Raw genomic sequence first — 27979 nt, 5'->3', positions numbered from 1 at the left:
ACCTGCACGTGGAACCAGTGAATCTCCATCAGCTGGAAGATACAGCAGGAGAGGAGAGGAACTGCATTAAAGGTGATGAGAATTGAAGATACAGCTTAATGACACTTTGCATCCTTCTTTGGTGGTGGTAACAACCAGTCATGGTGCTAATTACAGATGAGAAGAATTTTTCAGTGAGGGTTTCCTTTTACAGGATACTTCTCCTGTGAAATAAACTTCCTCGTCTTTCAACACCAGCCCAGGAAATGTCCTCCTGCTGTAGGAGCGAGCACATCTTTTAGAGAGTAGCATAATTTATTCTTTGGTTCAAAGAGGAGAAACCAGAAGGCAGTTAAGAACTCTCCTGCCATTTATAAGAAGCATTATTTAGATTCATGGGAAAACCTCAGAGGAAGGCAAATACAAATATGCATAATAATAGTAATAATAATAATAATAATAATTTTAAAGAGCATCTAAGGCACCAAGTGTGGTACAATTTACATTGAAGTACGGGTACAGTGAACCACAACCCAGCAAGAGAACTGTTCAGCTTGAGTTTATTCTTGGAAACCCTCCTCCTTCTCCCCTATATTTCTCCCCACTGCAGAGCTGCACTATTTTTTTTTTTTTTTTGTATAAATACAGGAGGAAAACTCTAACAAAGATGAAAGTGTTGTGAAATCACTGTTTTCTTTTTCAAATGAAAATTCTGTGTCCTTCAGTCTGTCAGGCCGGGACATCATGGTGGACTCAGGCTGGAAAATCATGTAATCTCAAGAGCAGTATTTCTGAAAGGGCGTCTTACATAAAACTGAATTTTGCATGTGAGTTACCTATATACTTTGGTAAGTGTTTTAGAGCAATTAGAAAAAATGGCATATGGTAAAGCTTACATATTTTTATAATATGTTAATGATTAACTGACTCTCTAATTCTTTGTTGACTTAGTGGGAGAGTGACAAGGAACTGTGAGGTACCTGTTTGGTAGCGCAACAAGTCAGAAAATTTGCACGGGCATTTTTTTCCACCTCCTTTCTGGAACTTGCTTCATCCAGCTGACTGCTTCAAAGCCTTAGGCAACTCTCAGACTCACAGAAGTAAGTCTCCTCTTTATTTATATGACTTATTTTATGAAGTGCTGATAGAGAACAGATGGAGAGAGATTTAAATATTTATTTGTTTCCTCTAAAGAATGTTTTCCCAATTGGGAATTGAAGAATTAAGTTTTCGAGCATTAAATCATAGGGATATTGCTAAGAAGAGACCTTCTTAATTACTCCACTGTTTTCGTTGCTGTTGTTTTTTTAACTTCCTTTTTCCTGCAAGACTTAGATTGAACTAAGGCTTTGGTTAGTAAGCCATGTCCTGTACAGAGCAATAAAGCTGCATCTAGACTATAAAGCTTTAGGGAAGCAGGATTTGACTGTTAATTTCAAAATGCACGTGGTGCCTGGCAATGTCTAAAGTTAAAATATTTGCTTAAACATGAGAAAAACTGAAATAAATGAACTCCTGCTTACACAAGCTGGAAAAAACAACTTTGTGCATATTTTATATCGGAAGAGTTTATCGTGCACTTTCTTTTCAAGGTGGTTACAATGTGCATCAGAATTCCTAAAGCAGAACAGTCGTTCGACGGGCAGATGGGCTGCAGCCAGGAAGCGAGGATAGACAAGCATTGTCTATCATTTTAAATACATATATCTATTATATTTATATGCTTATTCCTTTGTAAGCAATAGCACAGCTACAATAAAGCCCACTAAAATAAAAACTGTAGCAACAGAAGAGCAAAGGATGATTCTTCCTGCCTGCTTTGGAAAACTCTCCTTTCAACCACCCACCCCATGCCTACAAAGAAAGCCTCACGCTCGAGCTGCCGCCTGAAGGCTGTGTGCTCGCCCATTCCCCATTTGTGGGCAGTTCCCCAAGCACCGTAGGTGCTGGGAGCGTTCACTCCCCCGACCGTGTGCCTGTGCAGCACCTGGGCTGACGTTCTGGGTGTTCCCAGTTTCCCCCATTTCTCCCGCAGACATCATCTGTTCCTATTCTTTTGGGACGACTCCTCCTGGGCAACTTCCTCCCATGCCCTGGGCTCATGATCAGTGCCCTGATCCTCCTGGTCTGTCAGGGACCTGGATGTGGTCACCCCTGTCACGCTCCCGACCTTGCGGCTGTGCTTTCTGTGTGCCAGCCACTCCGAGTAGGCAGGCTTTGGGGTCTCCCTCTCCTTTATGAAGCTCCCCAGCAGGATCCCATCTCAGCACAGCTGTCTTGTTCTTCGAACAGTTGTCATTCCTGACATGTCCCTCAGCTGTGCCACCTAGGCTTTAAACGGAGCTCCTTTCAAGCCTCAAGGCAGAGGAAAAACAGTCTGTAAAAACTATGACAATACGGGGTCAGCTGGGTCCTGGTTCAAGCCTACTGCCATCACACTCCATATGCCCCTGCAACATTTCCTCATTTAACTTTGAGCTTAAGATGGGATCAACCACAGAAAAGTAAATTCGCAAGGAGTATGTAGGAATTATCGGTTTCACTTCATCCTGCCATCAAAGCAAATCAAACGAAATCTTTCCCTGAAATGGGCAAAGAACTTTTACACAGCTAGATTTCAATGTGGAACAGAAGAGAAGAGTTTCTGCAGTTTGCTTATTTTAAAGAATGAAGAGAAAGGGGAGGCAGCAGGGTTCATAACACCGGATGTGGACATTTGGGAGGAAGGGGGCGCATAAGGTGTTTTAAATCTGGAGATACTCCACAATGGCTTTTAAGACTTTATGCCCTCCTAATTTGTCTTTTCTAATTGAAAATGGGTGTATTAGGGGTACACCAGGAGAACCTAACCACCAGACATCAGGGCTCAAGACCTCTCATCAAGGAGACTGCTGCTGGAGGTCCCGGCGCAACACCAGGCAGGTGCCAGTCTCCACAGGTGCCCTGCTACATGGCAAACTTCCTCAGAGCTGCCCAAAAAAGCTAGTGCCTTCTGGCCCTCACCCCATCATGTGAAATGATGCATTTAAAGACAAGTCTTGGGGGCGATCTCAGGGATGGGGGCACTCTCTTATGCCACCCTACACACTGAGCCCCCGGCACAGGCCCTGAGCCCATGAGGGGATCTGAGACTCAGTAACCCAAAAGGCCCAATTACATTGAAAGGTACTAATTAAAAAAGTATGCTAGCTAATGTCTGCTTTTTTTATTATTATTTTTTATTTTCCTCATTCACTTGCAGGATATTTTACATCTTTTTTAGAAAGCAGATCTGAAACCCAGCAGATGCATACAGACCGCTGAATGTAATTAAAATAGATTTTCACAGGGACCAGAATTAACTAAGTGAAATGCATGTAGGTGTCGTCTAGGTTTCACTGCTCTGAGAACTGAGAACACAGTCACCGCCTTGTGCCACTAGCGATTACTGGAAATACAAGAAGTGTAGACAAAATACGAAGTGCAGCTTCATTTGTTTGCTCCCACTGCTGTGGCCATCAGGAGATGGGACCGTGGCCACAAAGAGAGGACCTTTACCTCTTAGATTGCAGCGTGCCATTTCGTTCTTTTTAAAGGCAAGCCTGAAGCACAGATGACCCCAAAAGCTCTGTGAAGCCATTTGGGAGTTGAGGGAGCATCTTGTCTCCATTTTTCTCCTAGAAGCAAGCCTGTAGCTGTAAGAAAATCACCACAGCTCCCTGGCATTCTCACCTGTTCCTTGTAATGAGGAGTGGGAAAGCCATGTCTCATAGTGTCCCTGAAATATAGGGGCCCAACACAATTTTCACAAACAGCTACTGTGTACTGTTCAATTTAAATAAAAATCAGCAGTAAAGATGAAAGGATCCTTCAAGTCTTTATATTTGGATTAATTAACTAACATGTACCCCCTTTTCATTAGCTTCTGTCTTCCCTGTGCAAATTTCCATTGAATGCTATCAAGTTTGCATTTTGCTTTTACTCAGTAGGGTATTTGGTTAAAAATATATCCATGAATGAAATACCTTGAAAATAGTGTAAGATATTAAGATGTATTGAGAGAGAAAACGATAGGAAGACACTACCAGAAGCCTGGTAGCTGTTGTTTCTAGACTTTTGAAAGAATGGCCCCAGAAGTTGCTGCAGTGCCTGCTGGATTGGGCTGAAGCTATTTTAAATGACAATGTTGATGTAAAGAAACACCGGGAGATGGAACTGAGCCATATCTTTGCACAGTTCTCTTGCTTCTTTGGGTGAAAAGGGTCTTCAGTGCCACCTTTTGCCCACTGGCATACGTGCCACGTACACCTACCTGGCTCCTCCTGGCCTCCCGGGCTTTGCAGTCAACCTTCATCCCAGGAAATATCTGGCGTGTAAACTCCACATGCTGGCATCCGCAGCTCCGAGCGAGCTTCCAAATCAAGATGTGCATGTCGGTAAAGCCAACTGATTATTCAGACGACCTCCCGTCACTGCCCGAATATGAGTTCATTTGCCTTAGGAGATTTTGGGTAGTGCTCCTGTTACATCACTGTGCTATTCAGATCATATAGGTAATCTTACTATGCTAACTGAATTAATTCCAAACATTTATATAATTACCAAAGCATGAAATCAGCCAACAGATGACGCCACCGCCACCCCTTTCGGCCTCTCGCCCCGGCTGTCCTGGAGCAACCGCGGCTGGAGGCGGCCTCTGCTGGCGGCTCCGGGCTGTGCTCGGGACCTGCGGGCAAAAATCCGCCTCGGCCAGAGCACCGCAATTTTGGAAGGGCTCACCTCGAAAGTCCGCAAAAAAATGAGCTCGTCTCGCTTCCAGGAGCCCGTTGGGGGCTTCCGAAGAGGGATGAGCAAAGGCAGGGCGAGCCCGAAGCGTAGTGCCGGGGTGGGTCACGCACACAGCCACGCTCCACGACCTCGAGGCTGAACACTGGATGGTTTGGCAAATGTAAAATACTGAATCGGCATTGAAGGATAAGCTTGGAAATGCCTCCTCTAAGGCAGTGCGCAGGCTCCTGATTTGTGTAAGAAACGTGATACTAAATATGCCCTTATCCGAAGCCTGCCCTTAAAATCAGTGCTTCTGGCAAGTGCTGCGTGCCCACTCTAAGCTGAAGATTACAGTAAAACCTATGGTGCTTTTATTAATATTCACTCCAATAGAGACAGGAAACAGAAAATAGATCATTGTGTTTGATTTTGATGTGTTTTGTATGTCAGGCAACTTCCTTGCCAACTTGACATCTCATTCATTATTTTCTTGCTAATCTTAATACAAACAATGATGACTATAGGCCTCTCTCTGGTTTTTCAAAACAGGCAAGTACAAAAACTGTAATTCAACTTCATGATCGATCTCTAAAGTACTTCTTTACCTCTTTTCCACACAGATTTTTCTCTAAGTCAGTACTACCAGGTTAGATCAAATAAGCTCCAGTGGGGAGGGTACAGAAAGTAAGCCAACATAAGCAACTTCTTGTGTTTCTAGACATTTGGTACCTCATCTAAACATGGGACCTCCAACTTTGTTATCTGGCTAATTTCTATTGTTTACAAGATTTTTGTGTAAGCGTCGAATTCTTCCATTCTATGTGTTCGCTTGTTCTGTATTTTTGGTGAATATCACAGTGGAAAAAAAAAAAAAACAAACCTTTTTCCCATTTTTGATTTTTAAATTTTAATTCTGGAAACCATTCCAAGTAATATAGCATGTGAAAGTTTGACAGAGGGATCAGAAATTATGGACACAATCATCTTGTTTAATTCTGTGAGAAGACAAGTGGACAAATTCAACCCATAAATATATATACTGACATCATACTCTTAATAGCTGTCAGTGATACCGAGCAGCATGATTGCATGTCTTTTATGACCTTGATATCAATCAATTGATTAAATGGGTGTTTATAATGAATAGGAAAAGTCTTACAGAAATATGGGCTCTGCCCAAAATGCTATTTTAATATGGTTCAGATCTGGCCTCTATGCATTCAACTGATTTAAACAGAAGCAGAAGGAAGTCAACACAGAAATATTTTGATTGCTCTCTTCTTTTGAGTAAGAAGAATCAACTCAGAGGTACAGAAACTACACTATTTTAATGTGGAAATGTGACAGAAAAAAAAGACCTTCCTAATTTCATGTGAGGGCTACCATACTGTGGCTGTTAACAACTGTCAATTTATATATATATATATATATATATATATATAATCACTCTGCAAATAACACAGCAGATTGAGAAAGCATTTATAAACAAGTTTCATTTTAAGTAGATACAAACATAGGAGGATATTCTGGAGCAATTTCCTCCATACCAGAAAAGATTAAATGTACATTTGCAATAATGGAAAATAATATGTCCCACAGGAAACCAGTCCTATTGAAAATACATACATGAACTGGGAGACCAAAATGACAAAATTGAAGATTTTGCTGTGTGTGGCTGGTGTCAAAAACCACTCTGTTCCATCCTCTTATCACTGGCATCAGCTTCAGGACTGAAGTAAGTAAGTAGTGTGTACTGGTATGAGGAGATGGAAAGTTTGCTTAAGCCCATGTTGTTATAGAGATATTGTCTATTTAGGATTTCCACAGATGGATTTTTGCAACTAGATTGTATCACTACTTGTATTTGTTAGTTTAAGATAAGATAAGTAAATAGAAAAGTTGTTTTAATAACAAAACTTAGTTGCAGACCCATCTTCTTGTTACTGGAGTGAACTTGGTACAGTATTTCCTCCATCTTGAATGCACTGGAAGCAGGAAAAAGGTATTTTAGATAACTCATGGAATACAAAGGTCCCTACAGCCTTTCAGGTCTACATAATACATTCAAAGTCACTTCTCTGCTGACAAGTCATTGCTATAGCTATTCAGAAGGCTTTATTAAAGATGTGGGAAATTAAGAGGGCATTTTCATTAAAAAGGCACCCTTAACTTGCACTAAGGCTGTAGAGTAAGCAAACAAACCTAGAGCCTTTTGTTAAGTGAAATGACGTCTTTTCCACCACAGCCTAAGGATGATTTGGGCTGGAGAAGCCAGGTAGGTTATGAACAAGCGTGACTTGGGAAGGAAAAATGCTGCAGAAATCTCGGTTAATGTCTGAGGGTGGGAAAGTGATGGCTGCACACCCAGGCTCCAGCCCCTGCACGGAGCATTACACTTCTGATTCACTCCAGTGTTTCTGATAAAGCACTCATGGCTGAATAAGCTAAAAATGGTCAAAGTTCAGTTGTTGTTATTAGACTCAGTGGCGTGGGTTTGCTCATGCCTCTGAACTGTGGCATTTTCTAATGTTGGTCCCAGCGGCCCTAGGAAATGGCAGCAGAAAAGCAGAAAGTGGTTCAAGCAGGGCTGCTGTGCAGGAAGCACAGCTGCCAGAGAAGACACACATGGCTTCTGCAACTGCTTCATGGCATCTCACAGTACAGGATCCCAAGGATTTTGTCAGATTTACCTTCTACTAGCCAGTACACCCAGGGCTATTGGTTGTATGCAGTGCATATGAGGGCCTTTGGAACATAACTGTTAACTTGGAAAAAGATGTGAGTTTTCCTTTTGTGGATGTAAAATAGAGGTTGTGATGGGAGCTTATCAGAAACCCTTTCCTCTCCTTGCGATACTGTGAAATGTATGGAATTAAAGCCTAGATGTTATTTATCTATGGGCATTATGCTTCAACACTTCGCTAGAGTTAGGGAAAGGTGGCTGCCAGCCTCCCTCCACACATGTATTCCCTCCTGCCTCCTACAAATGCACCTATTCACACAATCTGTAACTTTATGCTGTGTTTCTTTGCAGTACCCATCTCTCTTTGCACATCTGTGACAGAACAGACCTCCAAACAATGAGCTCCCTGACCAGCACCTCGCACCTCCAGCTGGCTGCCTTTGCTTTGGGTACAATAGGCTGGATCCTGTGCACCATTTCCATGGGACTTGTGGAGTGGAGAGTTTGGCATGTGGACAACACCACCGTTATCTCCTCTGGCATTGCGTGGGTGGGGATTTGGAAAGTCTGCTTCATCAGTTATCTTCACGTCTCATCTGGCTATAAAGAACAGTTCTGTCATAAATTCAGTGGCTATGACTCCTTCATCCCCCATGAAATTTATGTTGCCCAGGGTCTCCTGCTGATCGCCATGGTCATGGGTTTGCTGGGACTGACAGCCACAGTATTTGCTCTGAGAAATATTTATATGGGAATCAGCCACAAAACTCTCATCACCCATTTCTTCCTGCTGGGTGGCTTCTTCTACATATTTGCTGGTCTGTGTGTCCTGGTTCCAGTGAGCTGGAACTTCTATTCCATAGCACACAACCAGAGCATCGCTTTTCCTCCCTCTTACTACATGCCCTCCAGCCCCACGGCACAGGAAGTCGGTGCTGCCATTCCCATTGGGATCATAGCTGTCATCTTGCTGCTGCTGAGTGGGACTTTTTCTCTCTCCTACAGATTTCCTATAACCACAAACACAGTCTTGAAATCCTGATGGGATAAATCCCCCCATGCTCTTTCAGAACAAGAGCATAGTCAAAAGATAAGGATGTCAGCACAAGTGATTTTATAGTGAAGGAACTACAGAATTTAATTGTAGCCTACAGTAGCTACCATAATTTGTTATATAAACCAGCTGAACTACCATTCTGATTGTCACATATGACCAGAGGTTCATCTCTGAGATAACTGCTGAAAAGCAGCAACTGTGATTATTAAGTTTTATCAGTTGTCTTCTTTTGTATATACAAACTTTGTTGATTAACTTATTTGTATGTGTGTGTATGTGTGTGTCAGGTATTTACTATGTTCAAAGAGCTGACTCTGAATTAACTGTCCTGTTAGAAACACATGGAATGACACGTGTTTTACTGTGAACTTGTTTCCTTGTTGGTACTAAAGTATTTTGTCCATTATTAAATGACATCTTTAGTGAAGTGCATTTTGTGACAAGTTGAGACTTTTAATACAAACGATTTGAGTGTATCAAACAGTTGTGTCAAATGAGTCTTTGCTGAATTGTCTTACAAAGCTCTTGCAAGTCTCTCTTCTTGCTCTAGGGCACGTAAAGAGCTGTGTCTTTAATGCTTCTGTTTTTCTTCCAAGCTATTTGCATTTTGTGTTGCAACATGTTTGCCTGTGGGCAAGGTGCGCTCTTAGTTCCTCACCTGGGCAGAGCCAAAAAGTCTGCAAGCATATGCTTCTTCATCAGACACTTCACTGAATCCAAAGGTGTTGCAAAAGATGGAAACTTCTTCTACAAGTTATTACAAAACTGCTGCCAAAATCAGTGCTCTTAGTAGTTGGGAATATTCAGTACAACTTTCCGAGTATGATTCATCTAACCTGATGCAGACATCTGTACCTAAATCGGTCACTTTAGTCTTTGTTTATAGTCAGTGCAAAGAAAAAGACAGTCTAGACAGAAAAAGACATCTATCCAAAATAGATGCCTAGAGTAGCTGGAAGATGACATGCTCCCTAAAAAATCTGTTTCTTTTAATTCATTGTAATGACTGTAATAACTACAGTTGCTAACTCATGTGTACACAACCAAACTTCACGTAGGAGGAAGGGAGAGAGGCCCCAAACACATCAATAAAGGAAACAAACAAACGAACAAAAATAAAAAGGTTGGGAGGGATGAGCAGACAGTGCTGACAATCCGATGATTACTGAAAACAGGTTCCAGAAAAAGTGATTGCGGTTTCAAAGAAATGCAACAAGAATCTAAGCAATTTATTTTTACTGTTTTAATTATTCATTTTCTCATGGATTCAGAGAAAAAATGAAAATAAAATTTAAAAATAAAATAAAATAACCTTGTACATAACAGTAAAATATAAAATGCTGGCAAGACAGTTCATATTGCTTGTGGTTGTTACTCATGGTGAGTACTTTTGCTGTCTTTAAATTCTGGAGACAGAGAATGAGAAGCAACTCAACCTTTTGCAATTCTCTCCTCTTCTTACTTTTAGGGAGAAGGTAACTGTCCAAGTTCTTAAACCATCAGCAGCTCCTCTGTCTACTGCTTGCTTTCTCCCTGGAGCCTGGTTAATATTGCTTGTTTTTGTCCCACCAAGACTGCTCTTACTTGTTCATTTCTGCCTTAAGTTTCATCCCAAATGAACCTATTAGAAACACACAGATATAAGGAATTTAGTCCTTTATTACTACCTCATCTTGTTAGAGCATTCCATTTTTATTCTCTACATCTTCCACACAGTCTTGTCTTTGCTCTACTGACTTTCTATACAGAATTCCTACAGCACGTTCATTCCCTCTCTGGTCTTCCCATCTTTTCTGAAATGGTAGCCTATCTCACCATTTGGAATTGATGAGATGCAGTTGTTTATCTTTGGGCTGTTTGCAGTGCCGCAAAGCACTTTCAAATGGTGCTTCAATGAAGGTGCATGATTTGATATTTTGTTTATTCAAAGTTGTTTCTAGTCTGATATCTGTTAAACATCCTACACTACATTGACATGTTTCTTTTTAGATGTGCAGGTCAATAGAACTGTTTTCTCTTCCCACAGTCCTTACAATGATATTAGATTTTATCTTATTGTCGTTGTAAAGAAAAAAAAAGTATCCATGTGTTTATGCCGGCATTTCCCCACACTAATAAAAGACCAATATTTCCTGGCAAGAAACTTGAACTTTAAAAGAAAATTAGTGTTTTCACAACTTTTTTTTTGAGCTCATATATGTAAATACGACCCCAGTTGTATTTATTATCTATATTTACTAAATGACTTTGTTGGGTTCACGCTTATTCTTCTTGGCTTAAAGAGAAAGCAACAAACAATAACACATGAACACCAACTTTTTGCATTGCTGCCACAGCTGTTTCGACCAGGGATTCTGTTGGTCTGTCCTGATCTGTGATTGTAAAACATTTGTTGTGGGTCAAATGTTCAGATGAGGTGTTGAGGAAAATCCCTAGCCAAACACTGGAATAGATTACCTAAGGGGACGTGTCCTTTTTAAAAATTATATTTTACTAAAAATAAGTTTAGACAAATACTGCCGTGCATGACATAGATATGTCTATGGCTATGATCTAGGAGAAGCTCTTGATGTCCTTTCCCACCGTGCTTCCAAGGTTTCTAATGCAGGCGTCTATCAATAGTTACATGGTCCGGATTACACTTTGATATATAACAACTTGTGGTTTATAGTCAAATACAAGAGGATATTAAAAATTCCAGTCCTTCCCTGAAGAAAAGATAGGAGAAAATAAATCTTAGCTGAAAATAAGGAAGAGGCGAAACTTCCATTGGTTTCAAAGGGATCATGTCCATCCCAAGCCTTGATCCCCCAAGGCTGTGTAATTCATTAAATTCTAGTGAACGTTTACATTCATTAAGATTTTGGTTTGGAGGAAAGTAAAGCTCCTGTGTTTTTTTTTCTTCACAAGCAAGGAGGCACAGCTTCTTTTTGCAAACTTTCATGATATGTTAGTTAGAGAGTTAAAAAAGTTAAGCTACCTTGCAGTAGTTACCATTACATTACCAATGTACATTACCAATGTACATGTACAATTACATGTACAATAACAATGTACATTACCAATGTACATTACCAATGTTACCATTTCAGCTGGGCTTGCACAGCTATTTTTAGGATTGCCTACAAAATCAGACACCTGAAATGATTTGGATTTAAAACTCAGAAAGTACAAAAATTTTCTGGAAGGCTATTTTCAGTCTAGATTACTGTAGGGAGCTAGTCTGTAGCATGTCCCTCTCCACCATCATTTGCAGTAGCACAACTGAGGACAGGCAGTGAGCTGCAGTGCAAAGACAGGGTTGTGTGGTCAGCGCCTTGAGGGAGAGAGAAAAGGGGCAAGAACAAGCAAATTTCACCATGGAAGAGATCATATCATGAAGCTACATCTTCAGCTTCAGTGCAGACTGGGACCTGCTGCATCTCCAGTGACAGCACTGCTCTCTCTGTGGGTTCCACCCTGTCTAGGAATGTCTCCAGGCTGGCCTCAGTTTATATGTACAAACCAGCCGTGCTTTATTTTTTCTGAGTTGACAATAAACAAGTGTCTTGTGATTAGCTCACATGCCTGAATGCACTGCTGGGGCTGATCTAAATACCCAAACTCTCTTTCAAATCTGCTGGATATCCAGACACAATGATAAGGCATCCATCTCTGACCTGCAGAACATACTCCTTGGCACTATTGTATCACACAATACATTTTGTTAACCTTATTTATGCAGGCTATCTACCTTACCTGTCTATTTATTGCCACAGACCAAAATGTATTAAATACTCCTCTCAAAAATGGGTGCTTAAATAGTGGGAGAATCTGAAAAATTTCTAATGGTAAAACAGGCCAATAGCACTAGTCTGCTGAGATTTTCTTCTCAGGTCAATATGTAATTCTGACTAACATCATTTCAGTTAATGTTAAGGAAGAGGAAGGAACTAGAGACATTGTACTGCAAAGTAGGTCATAAAATTATTTGGGTTAAGTCAATAAACAACATTTTTTATTCACGTCAGCAGTTTTACATGTAGACAATCTTAATTGCTGACTTTAAGTTCTTTAGTTTATTAAAAACAATGCTAGTCTCAGAAAGAAACGTCTTTGTTGTCACATGGCTTATGGTATATTACAATGATGAGAGTGAGGGTGTTTTTCAAGGGAGCTATTTTTAGGCCTTGGACCATTTTCCCTTAGAATGGAAAAACTGAAATGTCACAGGCAATTTCCTGCTCTTTAGGCCATTAAAGTACTTCAGGACAAAGAGTTTTTGCTTAAAAAATGTAAGTCTAGCTGGCATAGTGTTTTAACAGTGAATTGTTTTCTTAAAATAGGAAACCAATGTACATTAAATTAAAGGTTCCCAGAAGAGACATGTTCTCTGCGAAAATATACCTTTTTCAAAGCTGAACTGGAATTCCTGTCATTCTTGTCAACATCTGTATTGTCAGATCCAGCATCAGCTCATAAAAATATATTTTTCAACCAACGTATTCGCTTACCACTACTCAGATATTTATTTCCATTGCATGGTGACATCGTTCAATAATTAGCATGGTGCTTCAAAGTGTATTGGCTGCCAATAATTTTATCAAAACCAACTATACATCAGTCACGAAAACCTAAGTTAATATCATCTCAGAATTATAAAACCAATAAACACCAATAAATAGTGACTCATAATTTGGAATGGGGTACAGCACAAACTGTTAAGGTCCAGTTCACAGAAAGCCACATTACCCCCTTCCTCTTGGGATGTATGTGGAAAAGATAAGCACAAGATTAATACCTGGAATGATATTTTGAAGAAGCATGTAAATTTTAAGTGGTCCAACACCCTCCAAGGTTACTGATGTGCAAGCTGTTTTACGAAAGCTGAATATGCAGACCCATTATGGGATAAAGTGGCACTTGAGAAAAATTGCCTCCTGCTTTTAATTAACATTCTCAAAATATTGCCAGGTACCTGCTCCCCTAGTCTGTCCCAAATGGCCTAATGAAAAAATACTGCAAGTAGAAGAGAATGCATATGTAAACAGTCCAGGAGACTCCTGGAGTGCGTCAAGGATAACTTCCTGGTCCAGGTACTAGACAAACCAACCAGAGGAGAAGCGTTACTGGACCTGGTACTCACCAATGCAGATGAACTCATTAAAGAGGTTAAGATTGGAGGCAGTCTGGGCTGCAGCGACCACACCATGGTTGAGTTTGTGATCTCAAGGAATATTGGCCTGGCAAAGTCAGGACTCCGAACTTCCGAAGAGCGAATTTCCACCTGTTTAAAGATACAGTGGATGAGATCCCATAGAACACTGTCCTCAGGGACAAAGGAGCTCAACACAGCTGGCAACTTTTTAAGGATGCTTTCCTTATAGCACAAAAGCTCTCCATCCCCCTGCATAAGAAAGCAAGCAGGCAAGGCAGAAAACCTGGATGGCGGAGTAAGGGCCTGCTGGTCAAACTGAGGCACAAGAAGGAAATGTACAGACAGTGGAAGAGGGACAAGTGCCCTGGGAAGAGGACAGGGATGTTGTCTGGATGTGCAGGGATGGGATCAGGAAAGCCAAGGCATGGATGGAACTGAGCTTGGGAAGGGATGCAAAGAATAACAGGAAGGGAGTCTATAGGTACATTGCTCAGAAAAGGAAGGCCAAGGAGAGTGTAGCCCTACTGATGAATGAGAAGGAAGAACTGGTAATGACAGATACAGAGAAGGTTGAGGTACTCAACAACTTCTTTGCCGCAGTCTTCACTGCCAGTGAGACCTCCCATGTCTCTTCTTTCCCTGAATCTGTAGGTGAGGGCTGGGGGAACAAAGTCCCTCCCACTGTAAGTGAAGACCACCTGATGGAACTTAACACGTACAAGTCTATGGGGCCCAATGCCATGCATCCCAGGGTCCGGAGGGAAATGGCTGATGGAGTTGCCAAGCCTCTCTCCATCATATTTGAAAAGTCCTGGCAATCAGGTGAAATCCCCAGTGACTGGAAAAAGGGAAACATCGCTCCAATTTTTAAAAAGTATAGAAAGGAGGACCTGGGGAACTAGTGACTGCTGAGCCCCACCTCTGTGCCTGGAAAGATCATGGAACAGATCCTCCTGGAAGCAATGTCAAGGCACCTGCAGAACAAGGAGGTGATCTGGGGCAGCCAGCATGGCTTCATCAAGTGTAAATCATGCCTGACCAATCTGGTAGCCTTCTATGATGGAGTGGCAGCAGCAGTTAACAAGGGAAGACTGACTTCTGTAAGGCCTTCAACATGGTCCCACATGACATCCTGGTCTCCAAATTGGAGAGATGGACTTGAAGGGTAGACCATTCAGTGGATGAGGAATTGGCTTGAAGGTCACATCCAGAGAGTGGTGGTCAATGGTTCTATGTCCAGGTGGAGGCCCATGACAAGTGGTGTCCCTCAGGGGTCTGTCCTGGGACCAGTGCTGTTTAATACCTTTATCAACTACATAGACAGTGGGATCAAGTGCACCCTCAGTAAGTTTGCAGATGACACCAAGCTGAGTGGTGCAGTTGACACAACAGAAGGAAGAGATGCCATCCAAAGGGACCTGGACAGGCTGAAGAAGTGGGCCCATGTGAACCTCATGAGGTTATCTGCTCAGGCAGATAGTGACAGGACGAGTGGGAATGGCTTTAAACTAAAAGAAGGGAGATTTAGATTAGAGATTAGGAGGAAGTTCTTCACTCAGAGGGTGATGAGGCACTGGAACAGGTTGCCCAGAGAAGCTGTGGATGCCCCAACCCTGGAAGTGTTCAAGGCCAGGTTGGATGGGGCTTTGGTCTAGTGGGAGGTGTCCCTGCCCATGGCTGGGTGTTGGAACTAGTTGGAACTGGTCTTTAGGTCCCTCCAACCCAAGCCGTTCTACTATTCTATGGTTCTATGATTCATATGGGAATTTGAAAACCAGAGTCATTGCATCTACCGTGTAGGTATATTGCAGCTGCTGGCTCATTGAAATTGAGGGGGAAAATCCCTTATCACAACAGAAGGCAACAGAACTGGAAGTGAAGCATTCAGTTTTGTGATGAGTGGAAATACCAGTGATATTGCTGAACAGCACATCAAAGGTATGGGAATAAACTGGCCAATATGGATGCATTTCATTTGTCTCAGAAAAAGGGTTTTCAAAGACAAGAGCTATATGTGGAACTGGAATTATTTTAACTTTGCAGGGTAGTGAGGATGATGGAAATACAGGCTGAAACAGCTTCTCATCTTTATACTCTCGGAAGAGTTGTGCAATATCCAACAGCTAGCCATGGTCAAAAGAAAGGACTAGATCTTGGGCTGAATTTCAAATCACTTAAAGCCACATTTCTAGTGATCTGCCCATGTAAAGATGTGGCCATCCACTTACTGGACTTTCAGAAGTCCTACTGAAAAGCTTAGTGGCTGTCCCTCTGCAACTTTCAGAATAATTATTTGTAGTAGATCTCAATGCTTTACAAATATGTGTAAAATCTGGACCATAGTCATTCCTTATGACAGATTCCTATTTGTAAACTGAAGATAGTAGCCACAAAAAGTTACGGCAATAAGTACGTTAAAGGTTAGTATGGTAGGAGCCACAGAAGGCACTGAAATAGGTCAGCTGGACCACTGCATTTTGTTTGTTTTCTGAACCTGTGCTCAGAGATGCCGAAGTCCCCTGGTTGCATGAAGCTGTCTGTGATGTTACTAACAGAGAAGAGGCAGAAGAAGGGTGTCATGCAAGAAAAGAGGCAAAAGCAGGGAAAAAAGAGAGGGATTTCGCAGAGGTCACCAGACTGTGCCCTGTTTGGCTATTAAGAGCCACCTCCAGCTGGCTGGTGTTGAGCAGGCTGGGCTGGATGCTGGGGGTCATCGCCTGCATGCAGCACTGAGTGTGGCGCACCAGCAACACCTCCATCTTCTCCTCCAGCGTGTATAGGTCTGTCACAGCGCTGGGCTCAGTGAAGATGCTGTCTCCCATGAAACCTTGGTTGCTCTGCTCCTTTCATTGGCTGCAGTGATCCTGGGAGCACCAGGAAAAGCTTATGGTCCTTGTTCTAAGATATTTTTATAAGAGACATGGTCAAAATCCGCATATCACCTTTTTCGTAGCTGAGGCATGCTGAAAATGTTTTTTAGCGTATGTATGTGTGTGAGCTGCAGTTTCTGTCCTGGAAGGTGCAGCCCTGCTGTCTCGTCCTGCTGCTGATGAGTGGGGCCCTTTCTCTGAACATGCACATGCTGTGGTGCTGGATGCCAAGATTCCTTCTGTTCATACAGGCTTCAGATGCCTGTAAGAAATGAGTGGTGTAACTACAAGATAAACACAGCAGCCAAGTGACCCCACCTGCTCGAGGAGCTCTCTGGATTCAGCCATGGCTCTTCAGCAGCATTTGTAATTTTCTGTTTGAATTCAGGGGAACAGAAACAAGTTGGGCCATGAACGTTTTTTACCCAAAGAACTACTCCTCATTAGCTAGCTCTGAGACTGTGAAGCACTGCTGTGTCTCGGCTGGGGAGCTGAGTGTAGCCAGTGAGAGTTATTTCTGAAGTGACCTTCTGCATATGTGGCCTTTGCTTTGTTTGTTGCTGTTTTTTGTTGTTGTTTTCCATATATATGTAAATTCAGTGTTCATTTACTTGAATTTTGCCTGTTGAAACCAAATGACGTACCAGTGGACTCTTGACTAGAAAACAGATAAGGGGTGCTTTGTTTGATAGCACCTTGTTAGGACTAACCTGCCCTGGTTCATGCAGAAATGCTGCCTTGCATCATACCGGAGGACAGACAATGATAAGTGTAGCTTTGAATAAAAAACAAAACAAAACCAAAAACCTATGATAGGAATAAAATGGGATTGCAGAAATGGCTGTACTTTTTAATGTAAGGGTTTAAAATTAACTAGTATAATAACCCTCTGGCAGGAAGGAGCTCAGCACATGCCAATTCATCCTGTCTTTCTACGACTACAGACTGTGAAAGCATACCCCACAAACTTACCCATGAGATTAGTTGCAAGAGTGTTCAAGCTTTATCTTCTTGTTGCTATTTCTGAGAAATGTTTATATCTGCCAGCACATCTCTCCATAAATAGCCTCATTTCCAGTGATAGCCCAAGAATTCTGAGAGTTACATTTTGCAGCTGTACATGGTAAACTTTGCTTGATTTGCTCATAGTCCAAATGGTTGCGAAGACAATGCAGACTGTGACCAAAGCTGGTGGCTTCCAGGGCCCTCCGTTTCCAGGACTGCTCACTCCAGGCCTTTGAGGTGTCTGTCAGGTGCTGCTCTCTCTTTCACAAGGCTGGTCATCAAACCATTCAAAGAAAGCATTGACACCACCTGCGTCCTGTTCCAGGAGGAGTTTTGGCCACAAATTTCACAAGCTTTTACATGAACACTTAAACAGCAGTTGTCTAAAGGTAGTTATTGAATAGAAAATATTGCTTCTGACAAAAGCATTGCTTGCCTGTTGGAGACCTAGCAGTTCATTAGGAAATCTGTTTTATTACAGTGAAACACTGTCTGTGCGGCAGCAAATACAAAGTACTCTGGAGCAGGTGTAAGCAAAGTGAACCTGAGTGTGAAAAGAGAATTTAAGCTTTGAGCCTGAAAAATGGGTCTTCCAGAAGTCTGATCATGGATGTCACGTGGAATTTAGGTAAGTATTCAGCAGCCTGCAGGATTGTTCTTTAATATTAAGCTAAAACAGCTAAGCTCTGATGTGCAATGTGACTGTCTAAGGACTGTCAAGTTTTCTCATTTTAAGACAAAGTTTGTAGAAAAATTTGGCCTTAAATTTTAAAAATATTTTCTGATGTGAATATATATAATGAATCTTAAATGAAGTATGTAATACAATATAAACTACAATATATTTTAACCTATAATATATTAAAATAAAATAATTTAATTATAATGAATTAAAAATATATAGTAAAATGTAATATCTGGTAAAAACATTGTGTGAATTATTTAAGCTAAAATAATTTTCACCATTAACTTATATGATTTCCTTGTGTCACTGGATGACTAGCTATATGTGTGCAGAAGAAGGGTCAGACAATGCAAAGTGCAAAAGCAACTGCATAGAAAAAAAACATCTATTGCATTGATGGATTTTTTTTTTGATAAATGAAAGACATATTTAAGGCCTGCTTAGTAAAAATTACATATCATTAACACAATGCCTTTTGTGAACAAGAAAAATAGAAGCGCTGTGTTGGAAAGGCTGAGGCTGAAATCGTGGTTCTTATCAGAAAATTGCTTTTTGTGCTGTGGATGATACTGGAGCATGGCATGCCAGGAGGGACTGTGGAGTGGTGTCCTCAGTCCTATGAACAGAGGGCCAAGGGAGTCGTGCTGCACTTTTTCTCTTCTGGGTGGGAGCTGGTGGAGAAAATGGAGCCCAGCCCTGCTTTAATGTTCACAGGGGTGGTGTAACAGGGAACAGATACCAGTGGCAGTAAGGATATTCAGACAAGATAAAAGGAATGTCTTTTCACCATGAGGGTAGGTAAGCATTAGAACAGGCTTCCCAGAGAGGTTACAAAAACACAGTTTTTGGAGACATTCAAATCTGGACTGAGCAGCCTGATCTAAATCCAAAGTTATCAGGGGTTTTGGAGCAGATGAGCTCCAGAGGTCCATGCCACCAAAATTATCCCTTTATTCTATTTGCAAATCATCGTGTTTCTAGAAAATACAACAACAATAAAAACCTCAAATTCTCTTAAAATGACCTAAACCAAAACTACCATTTTTTGGAATGGCCATTCCTCTGCCTTAAGAGATCAAAAAGATTTTTTCTTGTCTAAACAACCAATGCAAACTGAGGATTAAAAGTGAGATAAAAGAATAAATGAACATGTGAGGAATAAAGGAGAAACCATGAGAGGTATATGAGAATGGCAACACCAAACGGAAGGATTATAAGAAAAAGGTTAGTGAGGGGTAAGAAAAGAAAGATGAGTGAGTCACTGAGGACAGGACTGTGAACCAGACAGGAAAATGTGAATGAAGATGAGAGAGCAGAAAGGGAAAGAGAAAGGTGGTTTAACAAAGACAGGGAATATGAGAGGATAAAATCTGTCTGGTGCTACATAAAATATAGAATTCAACCTGGTATGGTGTTTTACTCAGAAAATGAGAATGGACAGTTTTACTTCAGAAATTCAGATTCAGAAGGAAGACAAAAATAATGAGTTACACAGAGAGATAATTTAGCTGGGCTTTGATTTCATGGTTGACTGAGAACCTAACACAAACCTGGAGTGCTTAGAGTCAGTACATCTGGTAGTGGAGAGAATGCATATGACTGCAGATTTATACAAGACATATGAAGGATATTTTGCAGCACACATGAGCATTGGCAGTTCCTGTCTTTGTACTACTATTCGTCTGGTTAGACCTATCAAAGTCTTGCTTGGAAATTAATTTTGGAGTTAGAGAGGTTTGTAATTGTATGACCAACAACTTATTTTGGGTAACTTTTTCTTCATCCTGAGAAGATATGTCCACGTTAGTTGCTCTCAACCTTATTTATCTCTTCACCACAGTCCATTCACTGCAGTCTGATGAATTACGCTGCAACAGGAAGATTTAATCCCAAAGCTAGTTTAATCCATTGTTTGCACAAAATCTTAGAAATCATGTTCAGTTACTGAAAAGCCAGCAGAGGAAGCCCAAGTTAACACAGCTCTCAGAAAGAGCTTACAAATGCTCTCCCTGATGAGTTTAGTGCCGGCAAGTAAACAAGAGAGCAAGAAGTCCCAGTGAAAAATAATTCTTCCTCTTTTAAAGCAGAAACACTTTACAGCAAAGTGGATAGAATTGACAAGAGCAGCTTCTGCTTTCAAGGTTTTACAAATCACAAGTGTTTTGTATCAGTCTGCTTTGGTGGATTGGTGTTAGTGACCAAAGTCTGGATTAGGAACCACAAAAATGTTGTTACCCAGCTCCTGCGGTAAGTGATCTAATCTTTGTGCAATGGCTAGACGGGAGCTGCTAGGAGATGCATTCATGTCTGCTCAGAAAGTGCTCAGAAAATTGTTTGCATTGTTCATACAACACCTGGATGGCTGAACTAAGGATCGGTGATTTAATGTCATTAAGGGTGAGTAGTGAGCAAGTAGCTACAGATACCAGCTTTGTTTTAGGACAGGCTTCTTTTTGCCAAATCATCACTGGGAAAAGATTATCAGCTGACATCATAAAATGAAACCAATTAACAAAAATTGCACATGCTTAAAAACTGTACTAACCTTCGTTCAGCCTTCTCAAAGTAAGCAGCTGGTAACAGGATTGTGATAAAAAACAACCATGTAATTTGTGATGCCTGTTCTAGTTATCTGAATCCCCTTTTCTGATCACTTGACAAATAATACTTTCCTTGTATTGCATGCAAGCTCTCATTATCTCTTTTTAAAAAATTATTATTATTGGTATTTCTGGTGGACCAAATTGTACTATTTCAGACAAAAAGGTTGGCAGGTTATTATTGAGAGGAATAACTGACTTAAGCCTGGGGATTCTTGCAGAAGGAAGTTGTAAAATCTGAAAAGGAGTGGATCTCAACTGAGAGAGTTTCTATGCTCATGAAAGGCATGAAAGAAAGTCTCCTTTTTATGAATTTAAGCAAAAATCTTAAAAGAGAAAGATCCCTGTTAAAATAGTTTGTTCGTGTGTTCTAAACCACAGATGCAACTGCAGTACTGTTGACTTGCGACTGCCATCCATGGATCCTTGCCGCATTCCTTTAATGCAAATCTACCTCCTTAACTATTTCAATGTTGATTAAATAAGTTAGTTTATCATTTTCTGGTTAAACATCAACATTAAAATATTAACACGATCATTTTAGGACTTTTTTTTTTTTTTTAATAGATGCAGCCCACTGGAGTGAAATCAAGCAATAATGAAACTACTTCTTTGGCTTACCTGCTAGAAATGCAGGCTAGGATGAAGAATGTCTAGATGTCAATCTCAGTCACAAGTTTGGATGCCCACACGTTAACTTGCCCTAATGTGTGAATTTTAGAGGCCCAGAAAACTGAGTTCTTACAACTTAGTTCCCAGCACAGTGAATGGGAATAAAATTCAATGTTACTCATCAATCAGAGTTAAAACAAAACAACAACAAAACCCACAGCACTTTCTGAAACCTTATGCACAGAGCAAAATATCACACAGAATTAAATGTTTGGAAACTCCAGGGACATCCTACTCCTCTGTTCATTCTGCTGAATCGGGGTCACCCAACAGCAAGAAATGCAAGGCTTGGATCACACAGAAAAGCTGGGCTGCACAGCTGGGGGCTCAGCAGCAGTGCTAGCCACAGAATCTTTCTCACTGCTGAAGATAAGGAGGGCCTCAAACACAGGTCACCCACTTGAAAAAGAAATATGCTTTTATGACAGAAAATGGTGATTAATATCTTTGCTTGCATTTTTTAAAGTAGCCGTCACTATGTGTTGTGATGGGCCGGATCCACTTGATGAGAGCCAAATGTGCTCTGTCTGCAGCTGCTGGATTTTAGGGTATTGCAGAGATGTGGGTGGATCTTGTTTATTGAGTCTGGGGCTTTATCAGGAGTGGCCTACCTGGTCACAAAAGTCTTGGGCTTTTGCTCGATACAAAACTTCAGGTATCATTAAATCTTTGTGGGTCAGAAACACGCAACTTTCTCATTTTGGATGACCCCAGAACCCAGTCCTTTCCTTCTCTAAAGTTGCATTCATCACACGCACTGTATTTTTCAACAAATGTTTGTTTTTCTGTGTGGCCAATATTATATCCAACCAAATGTGGGCTTTTGAAAACACAAAAAAGAAAATTATTTCTGCCAACTTAGCACAAACCTGCCCTCCTTGTGGATTTGAGCTATGGGTTTATTCATGACATTCAGAGAAAGTATTTGTTAGCAATAGTTGCTCTGGGACTGTCTGGGAGAAAGACTGTGTATTTCTAAAAGAACTTTTGCAACAAAAACCTGACACCAGCCTCTCTCACATCCCTGATATCTTCCATAGCAAAGCTGTAATTTTGTAAGGGCTAGCATGGATCTTTTAACAATTCATTGAGAAAATCCATATCTTTAGTTTTGCTAGCCAGTTTCAAACTGAACCTTTAAAGCAGAAGGTTCATGAAATCTCTGGAAATGAGACATCAGAGTGAAGGGTACCTGTGCTTGGCAGAGGATGGAATGGCACCTCACACTATGTTGCTTTTGGACCTTAAAAAAAACTTTAGCCTTCTATCAGTTACTTTTATCAAAGTTCTTCACGTGACATGCTTGAATATATCTACACCGTGGGTAAGCAGATTCTGTCATTTGTAACACAGATGTTGCATCTGTATAACTGGGAGGAGAATTCAGCTTTGGGTGTCCTCTAGCAGCGTGTTGTGCCTCCTACCTCCTGCAGTACAGCATCTCATAGCTAGTCCTCACATTAGCTTGACCTCACTAAATTCCAGTCAGATACTGTGGGCATGTAAGAACAATAAAAGACTGAATGCCTTTACATCATTGCAGTTAATGGATGGTGATATCTTACATTTCAGACTCAGCATTTTTGTCTTTGACAGTAATATATCATTACTGATTGATTACGAAGAATCCAAGATATAGCTGACATGAGGATTGTTTAGCACAAGGAACCTTAGACAGTGTGGTTGTGATCCCGTTGCAGCTGCCTAGCTTCTTTTTGCAGCCAAGTCACAACCCCAGTCTTTATAATACAGCAAAAATAAGTAGCTTTAGCACTCCATTTTCTTGCATTTGACTGAACCTGTGAGAGAAGGTACACACCTGCAAATGACTCAACAAGAAAACTAGCTGGGAGTTCAGCAGATGGGCACCAACACGCATGAGTAATTACCCTGACATATTCTGAACATGGCAAACTTTATTGTAAATGTGCAGGTCAATACAAAGTCACATATGTTGTATATGATTAGCACCATTGTTTTGTATTGCAGAGAGGTTTTGGTAAGTGTGAACTTGCTTAATTTTTGAACAGGCTAAATCAGAAGAGTCACCCCAAATACGCACCAAATACACCCACTCTGTAGCAGGGCTGTACAGACCTGAAACAAGGGGTGTGCTGCATCATTGTGAAGTCATCCAGGGTGCTACGAGCATGCAGTTGCCAATAAAAAAGCCTCTGAAATCCTCAAGAGGCCCTGACATGCTCTGCAATGAGCCTTGTGCTATATATAAAGGGCCAGGTGATGTCCATACCTGCATATTTACTGCCAATCACCAGCTTTAAGGGCTTTGAGAGTTCACTGCTCTTTCCTCATCTGTCTAACTTCATGGCTACTGCTACGTACACGGCCACTGTGGAAAATTTCAGAAGGATTTGAAGACCTGGCACAATAACAGCATCTTTGGGATTTATTGTATTCATAACTCGTGCAGAAGGGAGTTTGAAGGCTCAGAAGGGTTGTTTTGCTCAGAAGGCCGCAAAACAAGACAAGAAGACCCGCCATTTAAATACATTTAACGCAACACATGGTTAGGTTCTTAGTAAAGATAAGTCGAGAGCTTATGCCAGTGCTGTAGAGAGCTGGGGTCTGGATGGGGTGATGCTGTGCTGAGGTGTGCTAGGCCGTGCTGTGCCGTTCCGTGCCGTGCTGTGCCGTGCTGGGCTGTGCTGGGCTGTGATGTGCTGAGGTGTGCTAGGCCGTGGCGTGCTGTGCTGAGCCGTGCTGGGCTGTGCTGGGCTGTGCTGCGCTGTGATGTGCTGAGGTGTGCTAGGCCGTGCTGTGCCGTGCCGTGCCGTGCTGTGCTGTGCTGTGCTGGGCTGTGCTGGGCTGTGATGTGCTGAGGTGTGCTAGGCCGTGCCGTGCTGTGCTGTGCTGGGCTGTGATGTGCTGTGCTGGGCTGTGCTGGGCTGTGATGTGCTGAGGTGTGCTAGGCCGTGCCGTGCTGTGCTGTGCTGGGCTGTGATGTGCTGTGATGTGCTGAGGTGTGCTAGGCTGTGCCGTGCCGTGCCGTGCCGTGCTGCTGAAGATGCAGCAGAGGGCAGCAGAGCCAAGCAGCGCTCCCCCCCAGGAGCAAGCAGCCCCACGCCTCTCTGCTCCCAATGGGGGCCCGCGGCGGGGGGCTGAGCGATGGAGAAACTCCCTAGCCTGGCCCTAAACGGCTCTTCGGGTGATATATTTCTCCTAGAACACAGCATTTTAATTTCTACGCCTTCATTTATGCCTCGGCAATGAAGACTTTCATGAAGGAAGGTGTATTTAAGCTTCCGCGTTAGTACTCGTGGCAGCTAAACCGGCGTTTTAATAAAGCACTAAATTTCCAGCACGCACCGCTGAGATCAAATAAATGTCTTTATGGTGGCTTCCTTCTCCCTGTTCAGGCCTTGAAGACCAGGATGGTCTGCATGGGAAAGAAAGGGGCTCTGTCTTTGGACCAGATGGAGAAGAAGAGGGAGAGATGCACGCACGCATACGCACGTGCACACACTTCAAAGGAGTTCAGCTGCCCAGGCCTTCCTCTGGATAACAAGACACAGAGCTCTTCCCATTGTAATTCATAGAAAGAGCCTAATCTGGAAGCCCAGCTCCTAATCATTTTCCTCAAAAGTCTGCCTCCTCCCACTGCCTGCAAATACAATAGACAGAGACCAGACCGTAAGGTCAGAGAGAGGAGGGTTGTCAGGTGAATTATTGTACCCTCACCCCCTGAGCATACCATGAGCAGGGCAAGGTGAGACAGCACACAGCTGCGCCACTGCGGGTGTCCAGGAGAAAGTTTCTTAAGCGTTTCTCAGGATATTCATGATTTAGGTGCTGGAAAATTGATTTCAGTGAGGGATATACGCGATAAACCCTCTACTTCCCTCTAGGCCTTTTTCTTGTAATTTCAGTCATTTAGTCATTTAACTCATCTATTTACAGATACTTTTTTTTTTTTTTTAAATCCTTGTGTAATTTCACTGAATATTTGCAGCATATGGTGCAGGGTATATTAGTGATGTTTACTCAGTATATTTTTTCTACTACAATAATAAATAGTTTAACAAACTTTGAAGACTTGAGCATTATTTTTTTCCTTTGAACATAAATATATATATATTACTATTATCAATGTTTACAAAGTATTTCTTGAGATCAAATTTAGAAAGAGAGTAACGATACCCCTGACAATGCAGAATGTTTCTGACCTATCAATACATTTTGTCATACTGTACTGACTATAAAGTTCTAGTGTTTCTAGAAAATCATTTTCAGAAATTCAGCTGACTCCAGTTATACAGGACTGAGACCATAAATCTTGTTGAACCATGCAATACTGGCACGCTGCATTGAGTTGGAGACCTCCTAGGGTGCTTATTCTGTTCTGCACTGCATGATACTAACTATGGTGTGGTAAAAGCATGTTAGTGTTACCTGAAAAACATATGTTCCCATATTACAAGAGAAGGTACTGCTATGTATACATCAGACGGCAGAATCGAATATAACATTTCCAAGGTTTGACTTTGTTGTACCAGGAAAGAAGCTTAGAAACACAGGTCTATTATAGGACCATCACTGTCCCATAAATCTTAGACCTTTATTCTGTTTTCATTCTCCCAGAAACTGCAGATGAGTATGGCACCAAGACAGACCACTGTCTACTGCAGCCTGTGCTGAGACAGTCACTCTCATGATAAATGTAATTACAAATGGTATGTTTATTCTACATAATTTCTTTTTTATGTCTAAATCATACTATTGTGACACCCCCCCCAAAAAAAAAAAAAAAAAGATTTATTGAAAACTTCTTTGTCAGTTTTTGAGGCAGAAAGACAATCTTTATCTTCTGAAGACCTCAGTTTCCTTCTGTTAGTGAGGTTTTTCTCCTTTCTCCCTTTCATTTTTCTTGTGCTTAACATTGTTTGGTAATCTCCACTCCACAGTTGACAGTTCAGGAAAGCAGATATTGTAAAATTGTGTACTGAGAAACATACTGTATGTATCACATGCAAAACTCTCATGAACATTTCAGGGTGTTCACATTTTCATCTGGTCAATAACGCCAAACTGGAGCAGGGCCTGGATGGGCAGTGATGAGATGTTTGGGTTCTGTTTCAAGGCAAACCATTAATTGAATTTTCTTATGCCAGTAACAGGAAACCAAACGGTGGAGTCTTCTGGCAAAGATTTCCTTCCTTTGGACAATTTTGTGGGGGGTGGGGGGGAGGTGGAGTTTTTATTTAAAAATAACTTCTGTTTCTCTCACAGGTGCAGATAGAAAGAGCCTTGACAAGGTAGGAAACACCTGATTTTTTATATTCTCTCTTCTTTTATATCTACCATTAAGGTATTTGGGTAGAAGAGTCAAGACATGACATCCACTTAAAACTGTGTGCTAAACATTCAGAAGGACTTGGACACTTAGATATTGAAGAACAAAGATAACACAAGGCAGAAATCTTAGCACGATCAAAGGCATCATAGGTTGCCCCTTGCTGTACCATTTAACTACATGCTACTTGAGTTGATGTCATTTCACGTAGATTTAAGCAAGCTGGGCGGGGGAGCTAACTGCACAGTACACTCTGCTTGTACGCTGTTTGGGCTGGGATTTTTCAAACGCTTTAAGGCTGATTGATGCTCAGCCGCTTTTGACCAGAAGCTTGTAGTTTTCTTTGACTAGATGTTAGTATTGGACAACTATATCTCTAAGTACCCCAACATTCCATCTTCCAGGATTTTATCCCAATGAAAACCAAGATTCAACTGAGATGGAAGGGAAAACTCCTGAGCAGGTAACACTGATAGAGTAATACAAGACAGAAGACAGAGGGGAAAAACTAGCTATGCAAGACTAGTGCTGCTGAAAACATGAATGGGGCTACACCTAATTTGTCTTAGATGCTCTCATGACAGCTCTCCTTTGGATAAGCATTACCCATAAATCTTCTTTCTAATAAAGACCTACAAAACTGGAAACAAATTGCAATACTGTGCTGCAAGAGGGAGCATTTGTGTGTACGTAGGTATGTGTTGTGCCCTGCCTACTGGCATAAACATTTTTCCTGGCTGTAAGTTTTCAGTCTAGGCCTGCATTCCAAAGTAGATTGAGATGGAAAGTAGGAAATTTAAGGAATATTAATCTGGGGAAAAGATTTTAGTCATATGTAGACAGCTCTCAGTAAATACAGTGATATGAAAGATGACTAAATATGTAACATGAAATACTGAATTCAATCAACAGACAGAACAAAGAAATAGGTAAAAGTTATGTTCATTGTTCATAAATTTCAAATAAGGGTTGGTCAGCAAAATGTGTGTGCTATGTGAGTGAGTAGTTTCACAGATATGAAAGAGTAAAGTTCTTGTTAAAGAATTTGTAGGACTGTGGCCAATATTGTAAACACATTCAGAAGATTTTTTTTCTTACAGACAGGAAATAAAAACCCACAATCCATATTAGTAATTAAATCGCTTTACTTTTAATCGGCACATATATAATGACAATTATTAATGCATTTTTCACTTCAGTGCTGCCATAATAAACTGTTGGGCTATTTGGC

General features: G+C 41.3%; 1 protein-coding gene across 6 annotated transcripts; it reads left to right on the top strand.

The window, feature by feature from the left end:
• CLDN34 (claudin 34) lies at positions 1-27970 on the top strand. 6 transcript variants are annotated; one of them, XR_014580753.1, is made up of 6 exons: positions 1-1079; positions 6328-6463; positions 17962-18108; positions 26037-26128; positions 26685-26710; positions 27153-27970. XR_014580753.1 is itself a non-coding variant. In XM_083827001.1 (4 exons), the coding sequence occupies exon 4, from the start codon at positions 7809-7811 to the stop codon at positions 8451-8453; it is 645 nt and encodes a 214-aa protein (XP_083683127.1). In that variant the 5' UTR covers positions 30-827; positions 931-1079; positions 6328-6463; positions 7763-7808; the 3' UTR covers positions 8454-9689. The 6 variants fall into 6 exon arrangements, 4 of the variants coding, with proteins under 4 accessions (XP_083683128.1, XP_083683127.1, XP_083683126.1 ...); XR_014580754.1 differs by lacking the exon at positions 27153-27970 and having other exon boundaries at positions 3-1079; positions 26037-26968; XM_083827001.1 differs by lacking the exons at positions 17962-18108; positions 26037-26128; positions 26685-26710; positions 27153-27970 and adding an exon at positions 7763-9689 and having other exon boundaries at positions 30-827; positions 931-1079.
• The last annotated feature ends 9 nt before the right edge of the window (positions 27971-27979 follow it).

This window comes from Anser anser, assembly GCF_964211835.1.
Source record: "Anser anser genome assembly, chromosome: 1".
NCBI classification, from domain to species: domain Eukaryota; kingdom Metazoa; phylum Chordata; class Aves; order Anseriformes; family Anatidae; genus Anser; species Anser anser.
Note: the sequence above shows the minus strand (reverse complement) of the source record. Positions and strands in the feature narration are given on the sequence as shown.

Excerpts from the sequence above, each read along its gene's own strand:
- CLDN34 (XM_083827002.1), top strand. The coding sequence starts at position 7,809 with ATGAGCTCCCTGACCAGCACCTCGCACCTCCAGCTGGCTGCCTTTGCT.